The 21,872-nt window shown below is 48.4% G+C and overlaps 1 protein-coding gene across 2 annotated transcripts; it reads right to left on the reverse strand.

Annotated features, from left to right (window-relative positions):
* Nucleotides 1-7,032: 7,032 nt before the first annotated feature.
* LOC122098375 (keratin, type II cuticular Hb6) lies at nucleotides 7,033-13,580 on the reverse strand. 2 transcript variants are annotated; one of them, XM_042668770.1, is made up of 9 exons: nucleotides 13,153-13,580; nucleotides 12,259-12,467; nucleotides 11,529-11,589; nucleotides 10,687-10,782; nucleotides 10,298-10,462; nucleotides 9,985-10,110; nucleotides 9,487-9,707; nucleotides 7,409-7,440; nucleotides 7,033-7,262 (listed from the first exon to the last, which is right to left on the reverse strand). In XM_042668770.1, the coding sequence occupies exons 1-9, from the start codon at nucleotides 13,510-13,512 to the stop codon at nucleotides 7,078-7,080; spliced, it is 1,455 nt and encodes a 484-aa protein (XP_042524704.1). In that variant the 5' UTR covers nucleotides 13,513-13,580; the 3' UTR covers nucleotides 7,033-7,077. The 2 variants fall into 2 exon arrangements, with proteins under 2 accessions (XP_042524704.1, XP_042524705.1); XM_042668771.1 differs by having other exon boundaries at nucleotides 7,078-7,262; nucleotides 11,520-11,589; nucleotides 13,153-13,512.
* Nucleotides 13,581-21,872: the final 8,292 nt, after the last annotated feature.

The raw sequence follows: 21,872 nt of genomic DNA on the forward strand, positions 1-21,872 counted from the left end.
ATGGCCAAGAGAGCATGGAGAGAGTCCTTCCCACTGCCAGATGTCAACAACCCAACCTTGCTGAGCACAGCAGGGCCTCGGTAGCCTTGCCTTGTGTTCTGAGAATACACTGCTCCCACCAGTCCCTCGTCCCCTCCCCAGCCCCTACTGGAAAGGATGGCTGGGTGGTTGGGCCCCCTTTTGGATGTAGTACCAACAAATGGCCGGTAGAGGGCTCTCCCTCTCTGGAAGGAGCATAGTGGGGCTGCCTCCAGTGCTTCTCTGACCTCTGGTCTCCTATTTGCCAATAAATTGGGGACCCTGTTCTCTATGCTATGATGTCTTGTTTTCTTTAATCCCATGTCTAATTGTGAGCACCCTAAGATACGGCCTGAGGACTAGGGTAATTCTGGGCTAGCCTCAACTTGGACACTTGCAAAACCTGTTCCCAGAGCCAGGCAAGGCCTGCCTGAGTCCCACAGGCCAGTGTGGGCTGGTTTGAGGGCTTTGCTTCTCCGAGTGGCCCTGAAAGAAGCAGAGGAGGCCATAGGAACTGCTCGAAGGCAGTGGCATGTGCATGCATGTTTGTGTTCTTGTGTGTTTGGTTCTAGTCCCTTCCTGCACACACCCCACGTTCTTCTCTCAGCACCCCTTCATTCTACCCCACCACACAACCATACTGGATTCCACCCCCATCTCCAGTGTCCGCCCCATGCTGTCGACCTAACAAGCAGGATTGAGACCCTCGACATCTACCTCTTCCCTGTCCTTCCGCCCTCTTCAGCTCTAGTTGGCCCTGTGGCTGCTAAGAGCATGCTGTCCCCTCCCTCCCCCTGTCCCCAGTACCTCATAGGCTTAACTCGAATACAGCCCTCTGCCCCTCCTTGGCCTGACCTCTCTGTGCTCTGGAGGGCCTAAGGAATAGGACTTTGAGATTTCCCTAACCCTGCCTTAGAGGAATCACTCCGGGGATGAACTGCCCACCACCCCCTGGTCACCTCTATTTCCCTCGTGCGTTCCACTCCAGTCTCCCAGCTGTTTTTATTTGGGGGGGGGGTGTCTGCCTCTTCCTCCACTCCTGGAATTTCTAAGCCCCCCCCAGACTCCTCACCAAGTTCCCTCAGCTTCCTGTTGCCTTCTCTCCTCCCACTCCCTGACCCCCAAGTCTTGAGCCTTTCCTCCCTGTTTCAAAACTCACACTTCAGTTCCTCCTATGATCCCTTGGCCCTCCTCAGGCGTCCTCACCTCCTCCTCCAGCATCCTAGTCCATGGGGCCTTCCCCTCACCCCTCACCTCTCTGCGCCCTGTCCGTGGACATGCACGCGAGGCTCTCCACCACCCTCACTGCTCAGCGGCAGCCCCTGTGCCGCAAATCCACGGGACCATCTCCTGGCAGCACTACCTATCCACAGAAGCCTACCCCAGCTTCACTCCCTCCTTCCTTCCTCTCTGCCAGAGCCTCCCCCACCAGCCCTGCCACATGCAACCACACAGTGATGCCACAGCTAGGCCTCCGACCAGAACCCACAAGCTCTCCAGGCCTCTCCCTCAAAATCAGTCCCTGAGTATGCTTCTCCTCAGCCTCCCACACTCCTCCCCAACCTCATTCTGGCTATCATCATCTTGGCTAGAGTCTGACTCTTATTCCCTTCCAGCTTCCTGCTCTACTGCTCCCCCTCCACCCCCCGCACACACACATGTCCTGTCAGCCAGAGAGAACTCCATAACACAAGTCTGGCCTTTCTGGGGTCCCCTCTTGCCTAAAGATAATCTGGACTTTCAACCAGAGCAACACGTCTGTTGCTGAGCCCTACAAGCCTGTGTCTGGGTAGCCCCTCAGGACTGCTCCCCAGTCCCAATCCTCACCACCCTACCCCTCCGCCCTTCTGCCTCATGTTCACTGATCAGCTGTCATCTGAAGGTGGCCTGGAAGTTCTGCATGACTTTTTCAGAATTGGCCTTTTTGGAAAGTGATTCTGGGGTTTTAATATTCCTTTCTGAGGACCTAAGTGGGACCTTATAGACTGCCAAGTATGGGAGACCATCACGGTACTATGTGGAAGGTGGCAGGAACCATGGAAGTGCCGGTTCAAGGTGACACTTCTTCCTTCCACCCTTCCAATCCAAGGGACCAGGCAAGACTGACATTGTTGCAAACACTATCCGTGAGAGCCTCTAGGTCCCTGGACCAGCCTCCTCCATGCCACTAGCAGCCCTGGATCTTGGGGCTGGGAATAAAAGAGCACAGCTGGAAGATTACCAACCAGAGGAAGCAAAGACTAAAGTTGAGACCTTAGGGAGGACCAAGAGTCCATGCACTGAACCCACGAACAATGATAGAGCACCTTCTGTGTACCTGGTACTAGTACTTAAGCTTTCGTTTATGCAAGAGAAGAAAATGGTCAAAGGTGCTTGTCCCTGAAGCTTACATTATACAGCTAGGCCTAGGCATTCACACACAGTGAGACTGAAGGAGGATACTCTTAGGAAAGGAATACAAAGGTGCAATGCCTATATGCCTCTGATCGTGTGCAATAATACCGGAATGAATGCCAGGAAATGGAAACAAGAGTTTTTTTTTTCTTTGTTGCTGTTTTTGTTTTCTTTTCTTTGTGTCTTGTTTCTTTATCTGTCTTTCGGAGGGCAAAGAGGGGCACAGAAATGGAGGAACAAGTGTGACCAAATGCAGCAGTGGTACTCACTAGACACTATGTTGAAAATGAACTATGTAAGTTGGATGTAAGGACAGGAAGGAAAAACTGGGAGAGCGTGAGGGAAGAGGAAACATTGTCCAAAAAGAAATGTACTCATTACTTGACTCATGTAACTGTAACCCCTCTGTGCACTACCTTTATAATAACAATAAAAAAAATCTTTTTAAAAAGAATAAGGACTCAAATGTTTTTTCTTTCTTGCAATTGTTTCTAACATATTTATAAGATGATTTCTTTGTTGCTTTGTATGTCCCTCCCCCATGGTATAACCCCTGTTTTCACTGTATTTGATGTTGGTATAATTTGTGGAGGGGACGGGAAAAACAAATTTTTAAATATAGATACAGGTGGACCCATTGCAACAATGATATGTACAAGTCGTTATGTCGAAAAACAAACTTTACAACCTTGGTGGAGGTGGAGGGGGGAGAGGAGGAAGGAATGGGAAGGGGAAACAAAGGAGGAGGCAACAATACTTGATAAGAAATGTACTCATTACCTTGCCCATGTAATTGTAACCCTTCTGTACGGTATTTTCACAATAAAAAAAAGTTAGCTGGAAGGCAGACATGCATTACAGATGCAGGAGGAGTCGCCTATGCAGAGGCTGGGCTGGAGAGAGAGCCTAACTCTTCTAAGCAATCTAGTGAGGTTAGCAGGAGGGCTGGGGACTGCTCACCAGCACTTCTAGAAGCTTCAAAAAGACTCACTCTTTGATCTGCTCCAGCCCCAACTCCAACTCTACCCCATAAAAGCATCTTGTTGTTGCTACTTCCAGGACTTTCCCTCTTGCAGCAGTAGGTGGCTGGGGTAATTAGCAGGACCTTCTGATTTCTGCTGTTGAGAGATATGAGCCAGCTGGCTATTCAGCCCCTCTGTGCTGCCAAGCCTGAGATCAGTCACTGAGTGACAATATTGGAATAATGGACCCTTGTGCTGCACCTGTCCTGCTCTACACATAGACTGAAGCCCCTGCACATCCAGTGGGCTGGTGGGTTGCTCCATTCATCACCTGAGTCATTTCGCTGGTATTCCAGTGAAAGACTTAGACCACTCATTCTGGATGACAAAGCCCGACAAGAACCTAAACCTCCAGGCTTCCAACCCCGGGTCTTTTCCCAACATCCTATTCTGTGTGTACTCTTTGGAAGCTAGGAATTCTGCACTGTTAGGCCATCAGTGGTACCAGTAACAAGAACATATGCTCCCAATATGCTCTGTGTATGTGTTTTGTGTGTGTGTGTGTCCATGTCCCTGTACTGGGGCTTGAACTCAGGGCCTAGGCACTACCCCTGAGCTTTTGCTACTCAAGACTGGTAACTCTACTACTTGAGCCCTAGCTTCACTTCTGGATTTTGGGTGGTTAATTGTAGACAAGAGTCTTACAGACTTTACTATCCAGTCTGGCTTGGAACCTTGGTCCTCAACTCACAGTCCCCTGAGTAGCTAGGATTACAGGTATGAGCCATGGGTGCCTGACCCAGTATGATTATGAGCCGCACAATCATCTACATGTGATTTGTACTGTCTCATTGGATCCTCCAGTGCCCCCCAACAATTTCACCATTCCCCATGAATGTGGCTCCTCACAGTCAAGACCCAGGTCCCTCCTTTTGAATCTGGGCTGGCTCATTTCTGCAATCACCAACCAAATAGCAGGTCATAGAGGGGTCCTGTGGATTTTCTATGTCCAAGCCTTAGGAAGATTCTCAGCACAAAGAGAGCAGAGGTTCCTGGCCATCATCCAGCTAAGCCCTAGACCCATAGCTAGAACTAAATCTAATCATCTAAGTAAAACCATCTCAGACTTTCCAGCCATTCAGAACCTCAGTCAATAACAGGAAGCAAAAGAATTACCCATAATCCTTGTGCTAGAGGCTCACACCTGTAATCCTAGCAATTCAGGAGGCTGAGATCTATAGATCCAGGCTCAAAGCTAGTCTGGACAGATAAATCCAAGAGATTCTTATCTCCAATGAATCATCAAAAAGCCAGAGATAGAGGTGTGGATCAAATGGTAGAGTATCAGCCGTAAGCAAAAAAGCCAAGTGAGATTCAAAAGGTCTGAGCTCAAGCCTAGAATGCGTGCATGCACACAGACACACACACACACACAGACACACACAGACACACAGACAGACACACACACACACACATACACACACACAAAATCCATCACCCCACACAATTATAAAACATATTTTTCAGAACCACTAAGTTTGGGAATATTTTGTTATGTCACAATAGCTCAGTGGAACAGAAGTTGGTACCTAGTCATGGGCTGCTGCTTGAACAAAATCTGAAAACTATGATGTTGGCTGGAGCATTAAGCTGAGCCTGAATGTCCTCAGAGAAAAACTGGCAAAGTCTGGATAGGCAGTGAGGAAATGGCCATTAGATTTTAGAGAAAAAGCCAAAGGCAGGGTCATCCCTCATACCCAAGCCTCACGTATGAATTCTTTTTTCTTCCTTTTTGTTTCTTTCCTTTTTTGTTGTTATTTTTGTTTTTCAGTGCTAGAAATCAAACCTCTGGTCTCACACATGCTAGGCCAGTGTCCTACCACTCAACTATTTGTATCCCTTATCCCAGCTCCTGTATTCTTTAGTTGATCTCTTTGATTTTTGGTTATAGTTTGATGATTGTTCTCTGATCAGAACTTGAATGATGCATCCTGGCCAACAGCCACAACTGAGCTCCCCAGCTAGCAGACACCAAATCTATCTCTGTGAGGGAGGCCATTTTAGACCTTCCAGGCACCCCAGGATTCCCAAAAATACCACAGGAAGGAGAACTAGTTGAGTTGTGAAGAATAATAAAAACACTGCTCCCAGCCTCTCCCTAGGAGTAAGGTATCACAAGCAGTGGACATTTGACAATCTTCCTACAACTGCCCCCGGGATTCTCACCCCATTTTACACATGAAGAAGGTAAAGCTCAGCAGGGGCAAGTGACCTGCTTATTTCTCCTTCGCACTCTTCAGCAATGCCCTTGGAGGGAAAGAGACAAAGTCACCATTACTGAGAATTCTGAGGAGACATTTGGGCATGTCCAGAAAGATCTGTGTTGTCATCTGATAGCTAGATGCCAGCGATTCTGAGATGGGTTTTTGGTAGAAAAGCTGACAGAGAATGGCAACCTATTCAGCTTGCAGATGGCAAGATAAGCTGATAAACTAAAAGGCGTCTGATAACAAAATGGGGGCAAGGGCACACAGAAGGGTAAGGAAGCAAGAAAGACAAAAGAATGACAAAATAACGACAGGATGGGGTGTCATAGCTTACAGGAAATGAAAGGGAGACTCACCCACCAAAAGCCATCCAATTCTCACTATGTAACCCAAAGTCAAGCTCTGCAGTCAGTGCGCCAGTAGAAGACCACCAAGATGGCAGAATTGGCTAAACTCACGTGGTCCTGGTGACATGCCTATGCTCTCTTCCTCCATCATCTTTCTCATTTAATAATTTTTTCTCATGAGCTTTACTATAGTCACATCTTTCCTGAGCTCTCCTCTTGACAGATGCAAGGACCAAAGTTGTTTTGCTGATCTAAATTTTCTGGTAACATATTAGATGTATTGGCTTGGAAACTGGAGATTAAATATAACTTTTTCCCCCCTGATTTGGACTCATCAAATGGTTGATTATATATTTTAGCACCAGGATTCTCTTGGGTTACAATGCTAACCCACAGAATTAACCAGCCTACAATGCCAACAGAGCTGAGGCCAAGCTCCCTACTTAGAGAAACCCTTTGGCACATAGGAGTCCCCATCCTCAGGAGTCAGCCTTTAATTCCTCAAAAGCTGGGCTGCTCAAGGCCAGCAACATGTTTTCATCTAGTGAGAGCCCCCGGGTTCTGAGAAATGTTTGCAAGGACATCCATCACAGGAGGCATTTTCAAGATGCTGAAGCCATAGTTCTGATTGGCTACAATTACTTTATTGGAAACAGCAGCAGAGTGAGACAAAGACAAACACATAGGCAAGTTGAATCATTGGTTCTTCAGAAGCTTCTCCCGGGTAGCCCTGCAAGGAAGGTGCTCTTGGCTGTGTCCCTCCCAGAGTTACAATGTCTGGCTGGGTCTCCAAGCCCAGGAAGAAGCCCATGGGTAGACTCTAGAGAGGGACAGACACAGGGGTTCTAAAGTTGGCCCTGTCCCTCCAAGCTACCGCAGGACCTACGAATCCATCAAAACAAATAGAAGTTAAAAGAAAAGGATGAGTACTAGGAAAGGCTACGGACAGACACCAAAGCGCTGCTGTGTCTCAGGGGCTTGAGGCCAGATAGAGCTGAGGGCCTGTGTGGTGGACACAGCAGATGTGCATTCCGGTTGCAAGGTCCTGGTTGGGCAGAGTCCATGGTGGTGGCTGGTGATGGTGGCTCCCTAGCACTTCTTACAGCCGCTGCTGCAGAGGCTGCCGGTTCCTGCACAGGGGGCACAGGCATTGGGGGTGCCGACCACCACATTGCCACTGCAGGGGGCACTGCAGACTCTGGTGTTGACAGCAGGGGAAGTACCGGAGACACAGAGATCGCCACACACGACGCCACCTCGGGAGCTGCTGACGCCTGGAGAAAAGGGAAAGCCAAATCAGGCACCCCCTCTGAGGCCAGGCAGCTCTGCAAAAGCAAGTGCACGTGGCCCCCCCCCCCCCCGCTCCCCAAAGGCTCTAGGCCAGCCTACTGGAAAAAGGAGAGGGGCTGGGACTACTTACACACATTCACGGAGCCAATGCCCTCACACAGCCTGCGGGAAAGAAAAGACAGATATCAGTGGGCTAGGAATCTTGAGAACTAGTGCCCCAGGTGACTGGTAAGATGGAGCCCTCTTTCTAAGGCTACTGCCAATGGGATGGGGCAAGAAATGGTTCACGCAAGGAACACCACAGCTCTAGGTCATTTTGTGGGGCCTGGAGGCAGTGCAGGCAGGGTCCTGCTCCCCATTACTTGTTAGTTGTGCAACCTGATTTTTATAGCTTCCCTATCCTGTCACCTCTCCAGGAAGATCATACAGGGCTTAACACCTGGCATTATAGCAAGCATGTATTTAAGAGCCATTAGCTGCTCTGGTTCTGTGTCAGTCCTGATTGAGTTGTAAATGCATGGTAGGGGAGCTTACTGTTACCTCCTCAATCCAGTCTGATTACTGCCATTAGCCTGTATGCCTATGGGAGGACAGAACTTTCTACTTATTCTTTTTTTTTTCCTCCACTCCCTAAAAACTAATGCCTGGGCTACAAGCTGGTGGCTCATACCTGTAATTCTAATTTACTCAGGAAGCTGAGATCTGAAGATCTTGTTTTTTAAAAAGCAAAACAAAACAAAAAACCAGCCCAGGAAGATAAACCTGTAAGATTCTTTAATGAACCAGCAAAATACCAGAAGTAGAGCTGTGGCTCACATGGCAAAGGGCCAGCCTTTAACAAAAAAGCCAAGGGAGAAGGCAAGGCCCTGAGTTCAAGCCCCACTGCCCATACAAAGTCAAAATAAAAATAAATAAATAAATGACTAACTCAAAAATTACTCTTAGCTGAGGAATGAATTTGAGAGGGAATGTGTGTGTGTGTGTGTGTGTGTGTGTGTGAGAGAGAGAGAGAGAGAGAGAGAGAGAGAGAGAGAGAGAGAGAGAGAGAGAGAGAGTTAGTTAGTTTGTGGCAGTTCTGGGGCTTGAACTAAGGGCCTAGGTGCTTCCCCTTAGCTTTTTTGCTCAAGGCTGACATTCTACCAAAGCCACATCTCCATTTCTGGCTTTTGGGTGGTTAACTGAAAATATAAGTTTCACCAACTTTCCTGTTCTGGCTGGCTTTGAATCACAATCCTCAGATCTCAGCCTTTTGAATAGCTAGGATTATAGGAGTGAGCCCCGGCACCTGGATAGGAATGGGATTTTTTAACCCATTTAGCACTGGTTTAGAGACTATCCACAAATGATCTCTCATCCCACCGGTGGAAAAACTGAGATCCAGAGAAGTGGCCAATGACAGTGGTAGAACTGGAACTCCACATCTGCCATCACCTGCTTCCCAACATAGGGCTGACACTGAAGTCGGCATTTTCTTCCCACATACTGTCTCCCCGAAAAGCATCAAGCAGAAGCCTACTAAACTTACCCTTCAGATCATGCCCCGCCCAGGTCTCCTAACCAACCATACCAAAGCTTCTGACAGAGGGGTGGGGCTCTCCATTTCCAGTGTAGTGCCCAAGTGTCTTTCCAATTTCCAAATCCCAAATTGTAAAACTCCACCCAGAATTCGTCCTGATGAAGCTGCCCAAGCTATGCAATCACCCTGCACCTCCAGGCTTTTTAGCACAATTATTTGACTTTATGGAAAGAAGGGGTAATCATTATAGGATCACCTAGACTTCCTGGTACCAAACCTGCGCTCCTGATCTTCCTAAATGCACAGGATGCATGACCAGGTAACCAACTGGACAACAGATACTGAGGGAGAAGAATTCTGAAGGATACATGCAACCAAGTTTGGGGAGAAGAAGCACCATGCCAAGGAGAGGATCCCAGGCCTGAGCAATGTACCCTCAGAATAGAAATAACTGCTTTCCTACATTGGGCTCTGAAGCCAGATTTTTCCAAAGGCACCATCACATCTCAAGCATGGGTGGAGAAGCAGAAATCAGATGAGGCTAGATCATAGGCAAAAGACTTACACAAGTTTTCTGTCCAGGTGCCCAACGGTGAGATGTGGAAGCGAAGGTTGAGTGGGACTCAGAATGTGAGAGACATGACTTGCTGAGACCCCAGCCCGGCTAGGGGATTAAAAGTTACATGACTCACCTCTGCTCTTCACCCTCCAGCAGGCGCCTGTAGGTGGCGATCTCGATGTCCAGGCCCAGCTTGGAGTTCATCACCTCCTGGTACTCCTTCAGCAGGCAGGCCATGTCCTGCTTGGCCTTCTGCAGGGCCTCCTCCAGCCCCGCCAGCTTGCAGCGGGCATCAGCCAGGGCTGCCTCACCCTGTTGTTGAGACTGGGTCACAGCTGTCTCCAGCTTGGTGTTCTAGGGGCCCAGGAGAGAATGAGATCAGTTGTGAGTGCTGGATTACTGTACCTTTACCTGGAAGGACCCAGTCCTCTAACAGCAGCAAGGAACATTCCAGAAACAAGGGCTCTTCCCTTGTTCACCTGGGTCACCCAAAGTGACCACAAGTAGAGACTCTAATCATGTGAAAGTCTCCTTGGAGACCAAATAGTATTATTTAATGAAGGCTCAAGTTGGCTGTGTGGCACAGGCCAGGCCCCCACCTCCTCTGCTCTTGGGCACAGCTGCCCCATACCTGGCTCTTGGCATTTTCAATCTCAGCCGTCAGCCTCTGGATCACGCGGTTCAGCTCATTGATCTCCTCCTTGGTGCGGCGCACGGTCTCCCCATGTCGGATCACTGTGGCCTTGATCTCCTCACACTGGAGAGAAACAGGGGTGCCCATGGGCTCACGTTGGACAGTACTCAACCTGCCCAACCAGCCACACATGGCAGCACTGACCTGAACCCTGCCTGAGAGCTGTTGGCCCCTCCCTTCCCACCCCATCTTTTCTAGGAGGCACCTGCTCCTTCTCACTGTCTAGAGGGCAGCTTCCTGGAACAGTTACCTTGCTGCGGTACCAGGACTCAGCCTCAGCCCTGCTGCGGGTGGCGATGTCATCATACTGAGCCTTGATCTCAGCCACAATGCAGTCCATGTTGAGGTCCCTGCTGTTGTCCATCTTGACAATGACTGAGGTGTCTGAGATGTGGGCATGGAGGACACGGATCTCCTGCAGGAGGACGGGGGTAAAGGACAACAGAGCTTTTGGAGAATGCATCCCTACCAAACAGACTTCAATGCAACTGGACAGTCACTCTGGCCCTGATCATTGCCACTTCATGCAACCCCATGATCAGAATCCACTGGCAATCCCTTTCCCACACTCCACTTCCATCCAAACCATTGCCTTCTGTGCTGGTTGCCCTAGGCCTCAGTCCAGCCCCCACCCCTCACCTCTTCATAGAGTCTCCTCAAGAAGTCAATCTCCTGGGTCAGTGCCTCTGAGTTGGCCTCCAGATCAGACTTGCGCAGGTAGGCACAGTCCACGTCCTGGGAAGGGAGGGCAAAGTGTGAGTCTCAAGGGGCCTTGCTGATGACCCCTCAAAATTGTCTCTCTTCTCACCCTTCCATTGCAGCCCAGGGCAGAAGGAACCCCAAGCTCCTGAGGCTCCATCACAGGCAAAGGACTTACATAGATCATCTCTCCAATTACCTTCCTGCTGTGCCCAGGCAGACTCCAGCCCATAAGGACAAATTCTTCATACACTCACAGATACTACCTGCCGTTCAGTCCACTCCATGAAATAGTCCCCTCTGTCTTCTTGTCTATACTCTCTTGTCAAGGGAGCCTGCCCATAACTCCCAGAAGACCACCTGACCCTGACCTGCCTCTCAGCAGCCCAAGTCAAGGCCTCAAGTTCACCTGGCATGCCTAGATCTGCCCATGTCCTCCTAAACAGTGGCATCTGGCCCCGATTGATGTCAGTTACAAACAGTACTGGGTAGAACACACTGACCCTCAAGACACAGAAGCCCCCAGTTCTATGAGATTCCAGGCCAAACCACAACCTCTGAGGCAGAATATGACAGCCAGGGGTCAAGGTAGACATGTACTGCCCCAGTAGGGCATCACTAGACATCCCAGAGCACTGGCTACAACATGGAGTGCCATCCTGATGTGCAAGCTGCCTGCTCCCCACCCTGAGGCTGAGCACTTGAGACTCCAGGAAGATCTGCCTGCCCCTCCCCGCCCACCAGGGTCCCAGGAAGCTCTTCCCATTCCCTGCAGTACTTGCCTTCTTCAGAGCCACAAACTCATTCTCAGCTGTGGCCCTCAGGGAAACTTCCTCTTCATACCTGAGATGGGAGGGAAGGGATATCAGAGAAGGCCAGTCTCCCCCAACCTCACTTCCTGGCCTGACTGGGGCTTGAGCAGGGCCTCCCTGTGCACTCTGTCTGCATGGGGGGGGAGGGGGGGTTGGAGAGGCTCATTTGGAATGCCCCAGGCTCTTTGCCAAGGCTGCTGTGAGGTCAGCTCAGAGTACAGAGAAGGACTCCTGATCTCGTCTGCTAGTAGTAGCCATTGCAGCCTCTGGGCCCTGCAGTGCCAGCCTCCCTTCACCTAGATTCTGGTCCCAGGTCTAGGGTGGGGGACCCAGAGGCCTCAGGACTCAGCACCCAAAATGCTGTGTCCCCAGAGCCTGAGACCTGTTGTTTCTCAGCCCGTGGGCTGGATGTGATCAGGGGCTGTGGGTATAGGAGCCTGAGACTCAGCAAGGGAATGAGGGAGCTATGTGGTTTGCTTTTCCAGAGAGCAGGGTCTCAGTCCAGGGTGGCAAGGCTGAGTGGGACCAGAATCTTCTGAGACCCTCAGCCTGATGCAGCAGTGGTTGGGATTTGACCTCCACAGAATAGTGGTTCCTGGAACTCCCTGGGCCTGGCTGGGCTGCACACTGCCTCCCTCCTCCCTCTCCCTGTCAGTGCCAGGTTTGAAGCTAAGCCATCAGCTGGGTAAACCACACTCACTTCTTCTTGTAGCCCTCCATCACTTCCTGCACATTGTTGAGCTCTGCAGCCAGCCTCCCACTGTCGGCCTCCACAAATTCAGCCTCCCTCCTCAGCGTCTCGATGTAGCCCTCGAACAGAGGCTCCAGGTTGCTCTCGCAGCACTTGCGGTTCTGGTAGAACTGCCACTTGGTCTCCAGCAGCTTGTTCTGCTGCTCCAGGAAGCGCACCTGCCATTCAGGATGGGGGAGCAGGAGGTGAGGGATTGCTGGAGGACCCCACCTTGAGCCCAGAAGACAGTGGGCAGAGCTGAGCACAGGACAAAGTCTCTACTTCCTGTTCCTCTCTCATGCCTGCTTTCCCACCTGAACAGGACTAGCAGAGGGCAGAGCCTAGTCCCAGGTGAGCTGAATCCTCAGGTGTCAAGTGTCAGGGGCTGCTGTAGGGCTAGGCTCCCTGCCCTGAAGACAGGAGAGTCAGGAGTCCTCACAGACAGGACACCCAGATCCCCAGCCCAGCACTGGTTCTGCGGATGGGATCAGGACTGGGTTCCCTGTGACATGCAGGGCAAGTTCAGCTAGCCTGGCCTTTCCCCATTGCCTCTGGCAGGCAGGTGCCCTTCCCCTCAGAGGGAGCTCAGGCTTCTGCTAGAGACCTCCTGGGACTTTCTCAGCCTAGCTTAGGACCCTTGTCTCCAAAGTATTCTGGTCATTCCTGTCTCTCATAGTTTTGTCTCTGAACAGTCATTAGCGTCTGAATTTTAGGGTCTGAGTGTGTAAGAGGGCTTTTAGCTCTTGCATGAATCTAGACTCTTAATCAAGAAGAGGTCTTTTTGCCTCTGGTGCTCTCTCACAATCCAGACTCAGATCTGCAGACCGGTGGGGACTCAGGTAAGGCACCATCCAGGACACCCACCTTGTCGATGAAGGCAGCAAACCTGCTGTTGAGACCCTTGATCTGCTCCTTCTCCTCATGCTTCACGCACTGCGCATTGGGGTCGATCTCCAGGTTGAGGGGCGTCAGGAGGCTCTCGTTGACAGACACGGTGGTGATGCATGGGGGGCTGGGCCCGCAGACGCCCCCTGAGCGGTAGCCGAAGCTGCGCCCATAGGAGCCAGAGCGGAAGCCCCCGCAGACGCTGTGGCTGCTGGAGAGGCCGCGGTAGCAGGAGATGCCGCGGTAGGGGGCGGCGGTGATGCAGCAGCGGCCTGGCCGAGGTCCGCAGGCCGAGGCGCAGCTGAAGGCGCGGCCACCGCAGTAAGATCCACAAGTCATGGTGCTTTGGGGTAGGACAGGAGGCTCGGAGTTTGGTGATGAGCAAATGGAGGATGCAGGGGATGTGGGTTCAGATGCTTACTTCTTCGACCTCTGCTCGCCTTTTATATACCTGCCCGCCTGATTGTGGTCACGTGGTCAGAAGGAATGAGATGTCTTTATGGGCTTGGCTCTTCCTTAAATGTGCTTAATTGGTGCCCAGAGGCAGCCGATGTTTATGGTCCTTGGCCCTAAACGACACAATTTTCTTCTTCAAAGGGCCAGCTCACCTCCACCTTGGTCACCTCAATAGTCCAGTACTCAGAAACAGAGGCTGGGAAGGAGGTGGAAGGTCATGCAAATTGGAATGGAGGGGGAAAGGGGCCAGGCTGGGCTCTGGTAGGTGGTGCTGCTGTCCCTGGTGCTGATTTCTTTTGCCTAAGGGATATTGGGCCAGGATGAGATTAGGTGATATAGAATTCAGGTTGCACTTGCTTAATAGTCTCCCTGACCTAGATGGTCTTTCTCTCTCTGAACCCCAACAGAAACACATTTATCCAATCTCTAACTCAGTAACCTACATACTTTTCTAATGAACTCCCTTCTACCAACTCCCTAACTCATACTTGTACCTTTTAGCATCTTCTATTTTTCCTACCTAGTCTTTAAGCCATCTTGGCCACCTTATGCCAAGAAGAGAGATGCCTGTTTGCAGAGTCTTCCTCAATGCTTTGGGGACACACATTGCCTCTCTGGTTCCCAAGAAAGCCCAGCCATTTCCAGTGGGGCCTTAACCAAGGCTCAAATGACAGCATTTCACCTAAAATCTCTGGGTTTCTTCTCTGGGTTGGAGTGGGTGTCACTCTTTTGAGGCTATGGAATATTTGTCTCAGATTATGAAATCTACAGCGCCATATGAGAGAAACTTCCAGACTCTGCCTCTGCTGGCTATCACCCTTAAATCCATGCTAAGACCCCTGTAGACCCACCCTTGCACACAATCTGTCCATAGCATTGACAGGTGTCAGAATAGTTCCATGTTAGCCTGTGCTGTCCATGCAGGGTATACCCAGAACTACAGAGATGGTTAGGGAGCAGTTCTGTGTGAGCTGGAATAAATATGTTAAGCTTTGCCTTCTGCTGCTGCTTGGAGACTTTCAGAGATGTGGACCTGCTTGGTAAAGCCAGAGAACATGGCAGATGGACTTCAGTATAATCTTTATTACTATTAATACTTATTTTAAATAGTTGCACAAAGAAGTTTCACTTCAACAAGTCAGATTATGAATATAATGCATCTTGAGCAGAGTCATCCCTGCCAGAATTCTCCCTCATCTTTCCCAATTCCATCATACCCTCAAGCTTTGTTCTATTTTTATATAATGTACATTGAATGTAATTATTGTATTTGCTTGCCCTTCCTCTCCCCATTCATCTGCCCCCTTCCCCATACCCCCCCTCAAAAAATGTTTCAGCTTCCTGGTTTCATTTGTTAAACTCTTCATTAGTTGTTCAGAGAAGTTACACCATTACAGTATAACATCCTTTCTGTACTTATGCATATAACTCTGTATATATTTTCAGTATGTTTGTAATTTAGATCTAACTTCTACATATGAGAAGAAAACACACACTGTCTCTCTGAGCCTGACTTACTTCACATAACATTATAGATAGATAGATAGATAGATAGAGATATTATTTAGTTATATAAATATATCACACCTTCTTGATCCATTGTAGAGCATCTAGGCTATTTCTATTCATACTCAGCAGTGGTAAATCGTGAAGCAGTGAACATGGATGTGCATTGTCTTTACTGTGGGATTCAGTATAATCTTTAAGGGGCACTTTTCTTTGCGACAGTGTTTTCTCAGAGTTCATGTTGTAATCCACAATGGGATTAACCAGAATTGTATGTTAATGAAAGAGACTGGAAGTCTGAAACCCATGGCTCACATCTATTATCCAAACTATTCAAGATGCAGAGGTCAGGAAGGTTCATTTTTTTAGGCCAACCTGGGCAAAGTTCATGAGAACCCATCTCAACCAACACCTGAGTGTAATGTCTCACTCCTGTCATACCAACGACATGGGAAACTAAAAATGGGAGGATCATGGGCCTAATCCATCTGGGCCAAAAAATGCTGTGCATGATGGCATAACCGTCAGCCCAACTGTGGTAAAAAAAAAAAAAAAAACAAGTAAGAGGATGATGGGCCAGGGAGAGAGTAAGACCCTATCTCAAAAATAACCAAAGCCAGGCACTGGTGGCTCACATTTGTAATCCTAGCTACTCAGGAGGCTGAGATCTAAGGATCATGATTCAAAGCCATCCAGGGCAGAAAAATGGAAGTAGAGTTATGGCTCAAAGTGGTAGAATGTTGGCCTTGAACAAAAAAGCTCTGGGATAGCACCCAGGCCCTAAGTGCCCATGTTGACAAAAAAGTAACAAAAGCAGTAAATTACCTCCATATGAAGCACGAGGCCCTGAGTTCAAACCCCAGTACTTCAAAGACAAAGGTACACAGAAAGTGCTCAATAAATGCTCTTTACTTTTGTTCTACCATGTCAACCAGCCCAAGGGGCAGAAAGGACTGAGATTTTTCACCATGGTAAAGAGTCCAATTTGCTCCCTGATACATCCTGACTGCTCCAGAGAAGGCCTAGGGAGTAGCTCTCATTTTAGGCAAAGGAGAAAATGTCAACCCTTGGACAACCACACTAGTGATCAAGAAGACATTTAGGTAATCTGGGAAGTCAGAAATTGGTGAATACTTCCTAAATCTATATTTATTATTTGGCCTTACCAGTGATCCTCAGTCATAAATCAATGTCATGACCATCTATCTTTCTTTTTGCCAATTCCCACCAAATCTCCTGATTAGGTGGTAGCCAGAGGATACTAGAGGGCTAGGGGTCATGCCCTTGATTAACCATCCACAGATGACAGAACTACAAAGAAAACAAGAGAAGGTGGTTTTCACTGCAGCTGGACAAGCAGAAGGTAGAGTTGACAAGGAACTTCCTGGAAGGAAGGAAGGTAGCCACTCTCTTAAAACAGGTGACACTTGATCTGCCACTTAGGGAAGCTTTATGTCAAGGAAAACACCTCTTCTAAACTGGGCACCTTGTCTGCAGAGATAGGTTAAACCAGAAGACTTGGGATCTGGACATCAGTCTTCTCTTTCAGCCGAAGCGGACCCTGTGCCAATAGATAGAGGACAAGAATGAGCAATTCCAGATCAGATCATTTTCACAGAAGGAATTCCTTGTTCTGAGTTTTCTTCAGTCCCTCTTGTTCCTATAGTTGGTGTGAGGGAGGTCTTTCAAGATGAAGGAGAGCTGAGACGAGATATCATCATCTTCTCAGGGGGAATTGGCACCAGTGTTGAACTCTGTCTTCATTTAGGAGAGGAGAGGAATAAGGAAAAGAAAGGAGATGTGAATTCAGGAACTCCCCATGTGGCAGGAAGAAAGGTGCACATTCATGAGAAAGGCCAGTAATATGGAGAGGGCAGCTTTTTGGATGTAACTTCAGGTGCTAAAGAATGCAGTGCCTAGTGCTGGAGTCCAACCTAGGGACTTGAACTCAGGGCCTAGGTGTTGTCCTGAGATATTTTTGTTCAAAGACAGTTCTCTACCACTTAAACCACAGCTCTACTTCCAGCTTTTATGTGATTAATTGGCAATAAGACTCTTAAGGTCTTTCTGGCCCAGGCTGACTTTGAACCATGATTCTTAGATCTCATCCTCCTGAGTTGCTAGGATTACTGGCATGAGCCACCCATACCTGACCCTGTGGGCTTTTTATGTAGAGGATTCTAAAACATCTGTATGCTGTACCCTTCCTTACTCTGCAGTTCCTGTATTCTACTCACAGGAAGTCAATATAGACCTGGTAAAGTAGAAGTTGAGGAGTTAGCAGTATGGTGGTTTACATAGTAGCAGAGCTGTTGAGCTGTTAACCAAGGTCCTGACGATTCTAGCCTCTAGAACATGGTTGAGTTGGGAAGTTGAAGAGAGGTCCACATCAGAGTCATGATCCTCAGCCAAGACAGCCCTGGACACCAGCCAATCATCCATCAGATCTCATCAGATAGAGATATGGTTGACCAATCAGAGCTCACAGGGGTGGGTGTGAATTCATTATACGGATATGCTTAACCAAAATGAGTGAGCCAGAGGGTCATGTGGAAAGCATGTTAAGGCTGGGACCCCCACTCATGAGTCTACCTGATGAGCTCTACCCCCCATACTAGGCTGAGTCCCTGCACAGACCCCAGCCATGTCTCACCTGTAACAGTTCGCTACTATAATCTGGACTGAGGATCTCCACCTCTTCAGATAAGTCTGTACCATGCCTGCACCTCTTCCCTACTGACCTCATCTTTGTTCGCTCCTCCACCCTGCCATCATGGCTCTCCCCTACTTTTCCTCTACTTCTGTCTCCCCATTATCTCTCCCTCCCAATCTTTCAAAGCATGCCTCCCTCTCTTTTAAAGGGACCTTGAAAGTTTAAGATCAAGCACTCCATTCTCCTTAGAAGTCCCCTCTGCCTCTTCTTCCTTCCCCAATCCGACAATGCACCCCCATCTTTACTACGCCCCCAAGGTGTCTAGGATGTTTGCTGTCACCGACTGGCCCACTTTAGCCAAGGGCACATCCCATGCACTTCTTTCCTCCTTCAGGCCCCAGGAAGGAGCATGACCCTCCCCACCCCACCCCCAGGAATGTCCATCCTCTGCTCTGCTTCATTTGGTCCCCACCCTGACCTACCACAAAGCTTTGCACAATAAGCCACCAAGCTTTGAAGGCTCCATTACTCAGCACTTAATACATAGCTGGCATTCGTTGTATTCATTCAACAAACTTTATTGAGTGCCTACTATATGTCAAGCCCTCGGAACATACCCACAAACAAACATTGGTGCATGGTGATGCATTTCAGGGTTTGCATTTCTGTTTGTGCTCTGGGTACAAGTCCAGCTAGCAACTTGTCAAAACTGGAAGCTCACCAGGAATAAGGGTGAGTTCTCTTCCATCCTCTGGCTCTGAGCCCTGAGAACATCCTGCAGACCTTGAAGAGGAGGGAAGAGATGAGTGAGTGGGTGTCTTCTACGCTACATAGAACACTATTGTATGTGTGTTGTCTCTGTTGAGGGATGATGACAGACAGGTGGGAGTACAGGAGACAAACACATCCTTTCCACTGGAGTCAAGCACCCAGGCTCTGAGCATCACCTCTGACTCTCTCACCTGAGCGAGTCTCATAACTTCCCTAGGCCTGAGAACATCTGTCTCAGAGGGTACCCGTAGGAATGATTACCTGACAGTGAATGTTGGGTGCCCTAGAGAGTATCAGATATGAATTGAGGTGAACCCCAAAAGAGATTCTTAGGGCTAAGGTGGAGCTCAGTTAATTGAGAACTTGTCTAGGATGTATAGACCTTGGGTCTCCTCTCTAGCACCACAAAGAGAAGAGGGTGAGGGAGAGAGATTCATTTTTGGTGGGTTGATTTTAGCTAGGTGTCAGTCCTGGGGCTTGAACTCAGGGCTTGGGCACTATTTCTGATTTTTTTTTTTTTTGCTCAAGGCTAGCACTCTACTCGACCACAACTCCACTTCTAGCTCTTTGGTGGTTAATTGGAGAGTCTCCTAGACTTTGCTGCCGAGGTTGGCTTTGAGCAGTGATCCTCAGATTTCAGCCTCCTGAATAGGTAGGGTTCCCAAGTGTGAGACACTGGTACATGGTAAGATTCATTTTTTAAATTTGGAAGAATATTTAATACTTTATATACTAAATACATGATTGTGTAATGTGTGTGTGTGTGTGCGTGTGTGTGTGTTTGTGCGTGCACACACACACTCCAGAACTGGGGCCTAAACTCAGCACCTGGGAATGGTCCCTTAGTTTTTCTGCTCAAGGCTAGTCCTCTGCCACTTAAGCCACAGTTCCACTTCTGACTTTTGGTGGTTAATTGGGGATACGATTCTCATGGGCTTCCCAGTCTGACTTTGAACTGTGATCTTCAGATCTCGACTTCTTGAGTAGCTAGAATTACAAGTGTGAGCCCCTGACACCAGGCTGTATGTGTATAGCTTTAAAGAACCACCCATGGAAAGCTTTTTTGCATAGATGGCCCAGACAACATGGAAAGAGCAACCATGCTAGCTCCTAAGTCACACATATGCTGTGTCTCCCCATGGGCACAGCTGCTGTACCTGGACATACTTTGGAATAAAAATAACTTTAACTTTCATAAAGTTAAATGATGTTAACTTTATACTGCCAGAGCCAAGACCAGACAATAGAGAGATTATTACATCAGCTTTCCCACATTTTCCTCCCTCTTCCCTCCCCACCTTTTCCTTCTTTTTCCCAGAACCCTCCTCCTTCCTCACCCCTCCCTCTTTCCCCACCACAAGCTTTTTCACTGGGAAGAAAAAAAAAATAACATGTTGAGTATCCTTTTAGGTCTTCAAAATTAGCAGTAATTAACAATTCCTGAAGTTTAATGAAGTAGTGTCACATTTGAGTTTCCTTGTATCTTGTTTTAAATTGCCTCTTTTGGCTTGAAAATTGCTTAGCAAAGGCCAGCCATTTGTAATTAGCTCATGTTTATGCGTGGCATTTTTATGAGGAGTGCCACTGGCAGAAAAGGCAAAGTGTGAGAGAGGTACCTTGACTCAGCTTCCTACATGACACCAGCCAGCTGGTTAGCTAGGGACAAGACTGCTGAGTTGTGGGCAGTGCCTAAAATGCAAGCGATGCCACAAAGAGCTTTGGAAGTGCTGGCCCAGCTATCCTGAACATATAAAGTGACAGCAGGTGCCACGCCCTCCTCCAAGGTGACCTTGACCTCTGGTCTATCCTGTCAAAAACTCTAAATGTTTTGCTTTGCCCTCTAGTTCCTCGTCCCCTCCCCCCTCCCCCCCCCCTCCCCGTCTCCCCCCCCCCAACCCTAGTCCCTGGCTCCTCTCTAAGGATCTGCCTGCCTTGCCCCTGAGTGCTGCAAGCCTTGTCATGACATTCCCATCTCATTGTCTCCAGTTCCATGCAAACCTCTGCATCCTTAGGAAGTCATTTTTCTACGACTTGTCCTATTAAGGTATGGAGACTCAGGAGGTTGAGATTTGAGGACCACAATTTGAAACCAGCTCTGGCAAGAAAGTCCTTAAGACTCTTAGTTCCAAAGTGGTTGAGTTCCAGCCTTGAGTTGATAATGCTAAGGGACAGTACCCAGGCCTTGAGTGTAAGCCCTAGCACCAGCATGTGCAACACACACACACACACACACACACACACACACTCACTACGTAGGACTTAGTAAAACCTATCAAAGCAATTGCAATATACCAGTTGTATACAAGCAGCAAAGACTTTCTGTCACTTTCCTGGTACTGCAAATCCATCCCCAGTTCTAAAGTAGCTCCTACTGCCTAAGCCACAAACAGATCCAAGGGCCCTCCTCTTCTACCCACCCAGCCCTCTATTTTGCCTTTCCTCTTTAGTTTGCCTCCTCTTTACCCTAAGCCGGCAAAGTTCCCCTCCTAGCCCTCTCTCTCTACCCTCAGAACTGTTCCAGAGATTCAGAAATGCATGGGTTCGCACAGCAGAGGAAAGGGCATGGTTTTTCTGCTTCCATGACTTGGCAGCTGGGAAACTTTGGGAAAGGTCTGTAACTTATCTTGAGCCTGTTTCCTCATCTGTTAAAATGGAATCCATATGGTGATATAAGAATCAGAAATCATTTATGACTTGGAGTGAGGATCACATAGTAGATTGCTGATTTTAAAAAGTAAACACAGAAATATTTCTACATGTAAGGGGGAACTATACTTAAGTAATCCAATGTGTATGTATAGGTGCATGTGTGCTCTCGTACTGGGGCTTGAACTCAAGGCCATCCTTGGCTTTTCAAGTCAAGGATGATGTTCTACCACTTAAGTCACACCTCTGCTTTCAGATTTTTGCTGATTAATTGGAGATAAAAGTCTCACAGACTTTTTTACTTAACTGTCTTTGAAGTTTGATCTCCAGCCCTCAACCCCTTGAATCGCTAGAAATACAGATGTGAGCCACTGTCACCCAATACTACTTTTGTTTTGTTTTATTTTTTTTTGAAACATAGTCTTACTATGTAGCCCAGACCGGTCTTGAACTTGAAATCTTTCTGCCTCCACATCCCAAGGCCACCATGCCATTGCACAGCACTGTCCAAAAGCATTTCATAGGATAGTGGAAATAAATGTTCTTTACCTGTACTGTCCAATAAAGTGGACCCTAGTCCTGTGTAGCTGAGGACTTAACTGCAAACTAAAGAGCTATATTGCTTTGTTTCTTGAATGTTAACCAATTTAACCTTTAATAGCCTGGC

The sequence above is a fragment of the Dipodomys spectabilis genome, unplaced genomic scaffold (assembly GCF_019054845.1).
Source record: "Dipodomys spectabilis isolate Male_0828 unplaced genomic scaffold, ASM1905484v1 ptg000477l, whole genome shotgun sequence".
NCBI lineage: Eukaryota > Metazoa > Chordata > Mammalia > Rodentia > Heteromyidae > Dipodomys > Dipodomys spectabilis.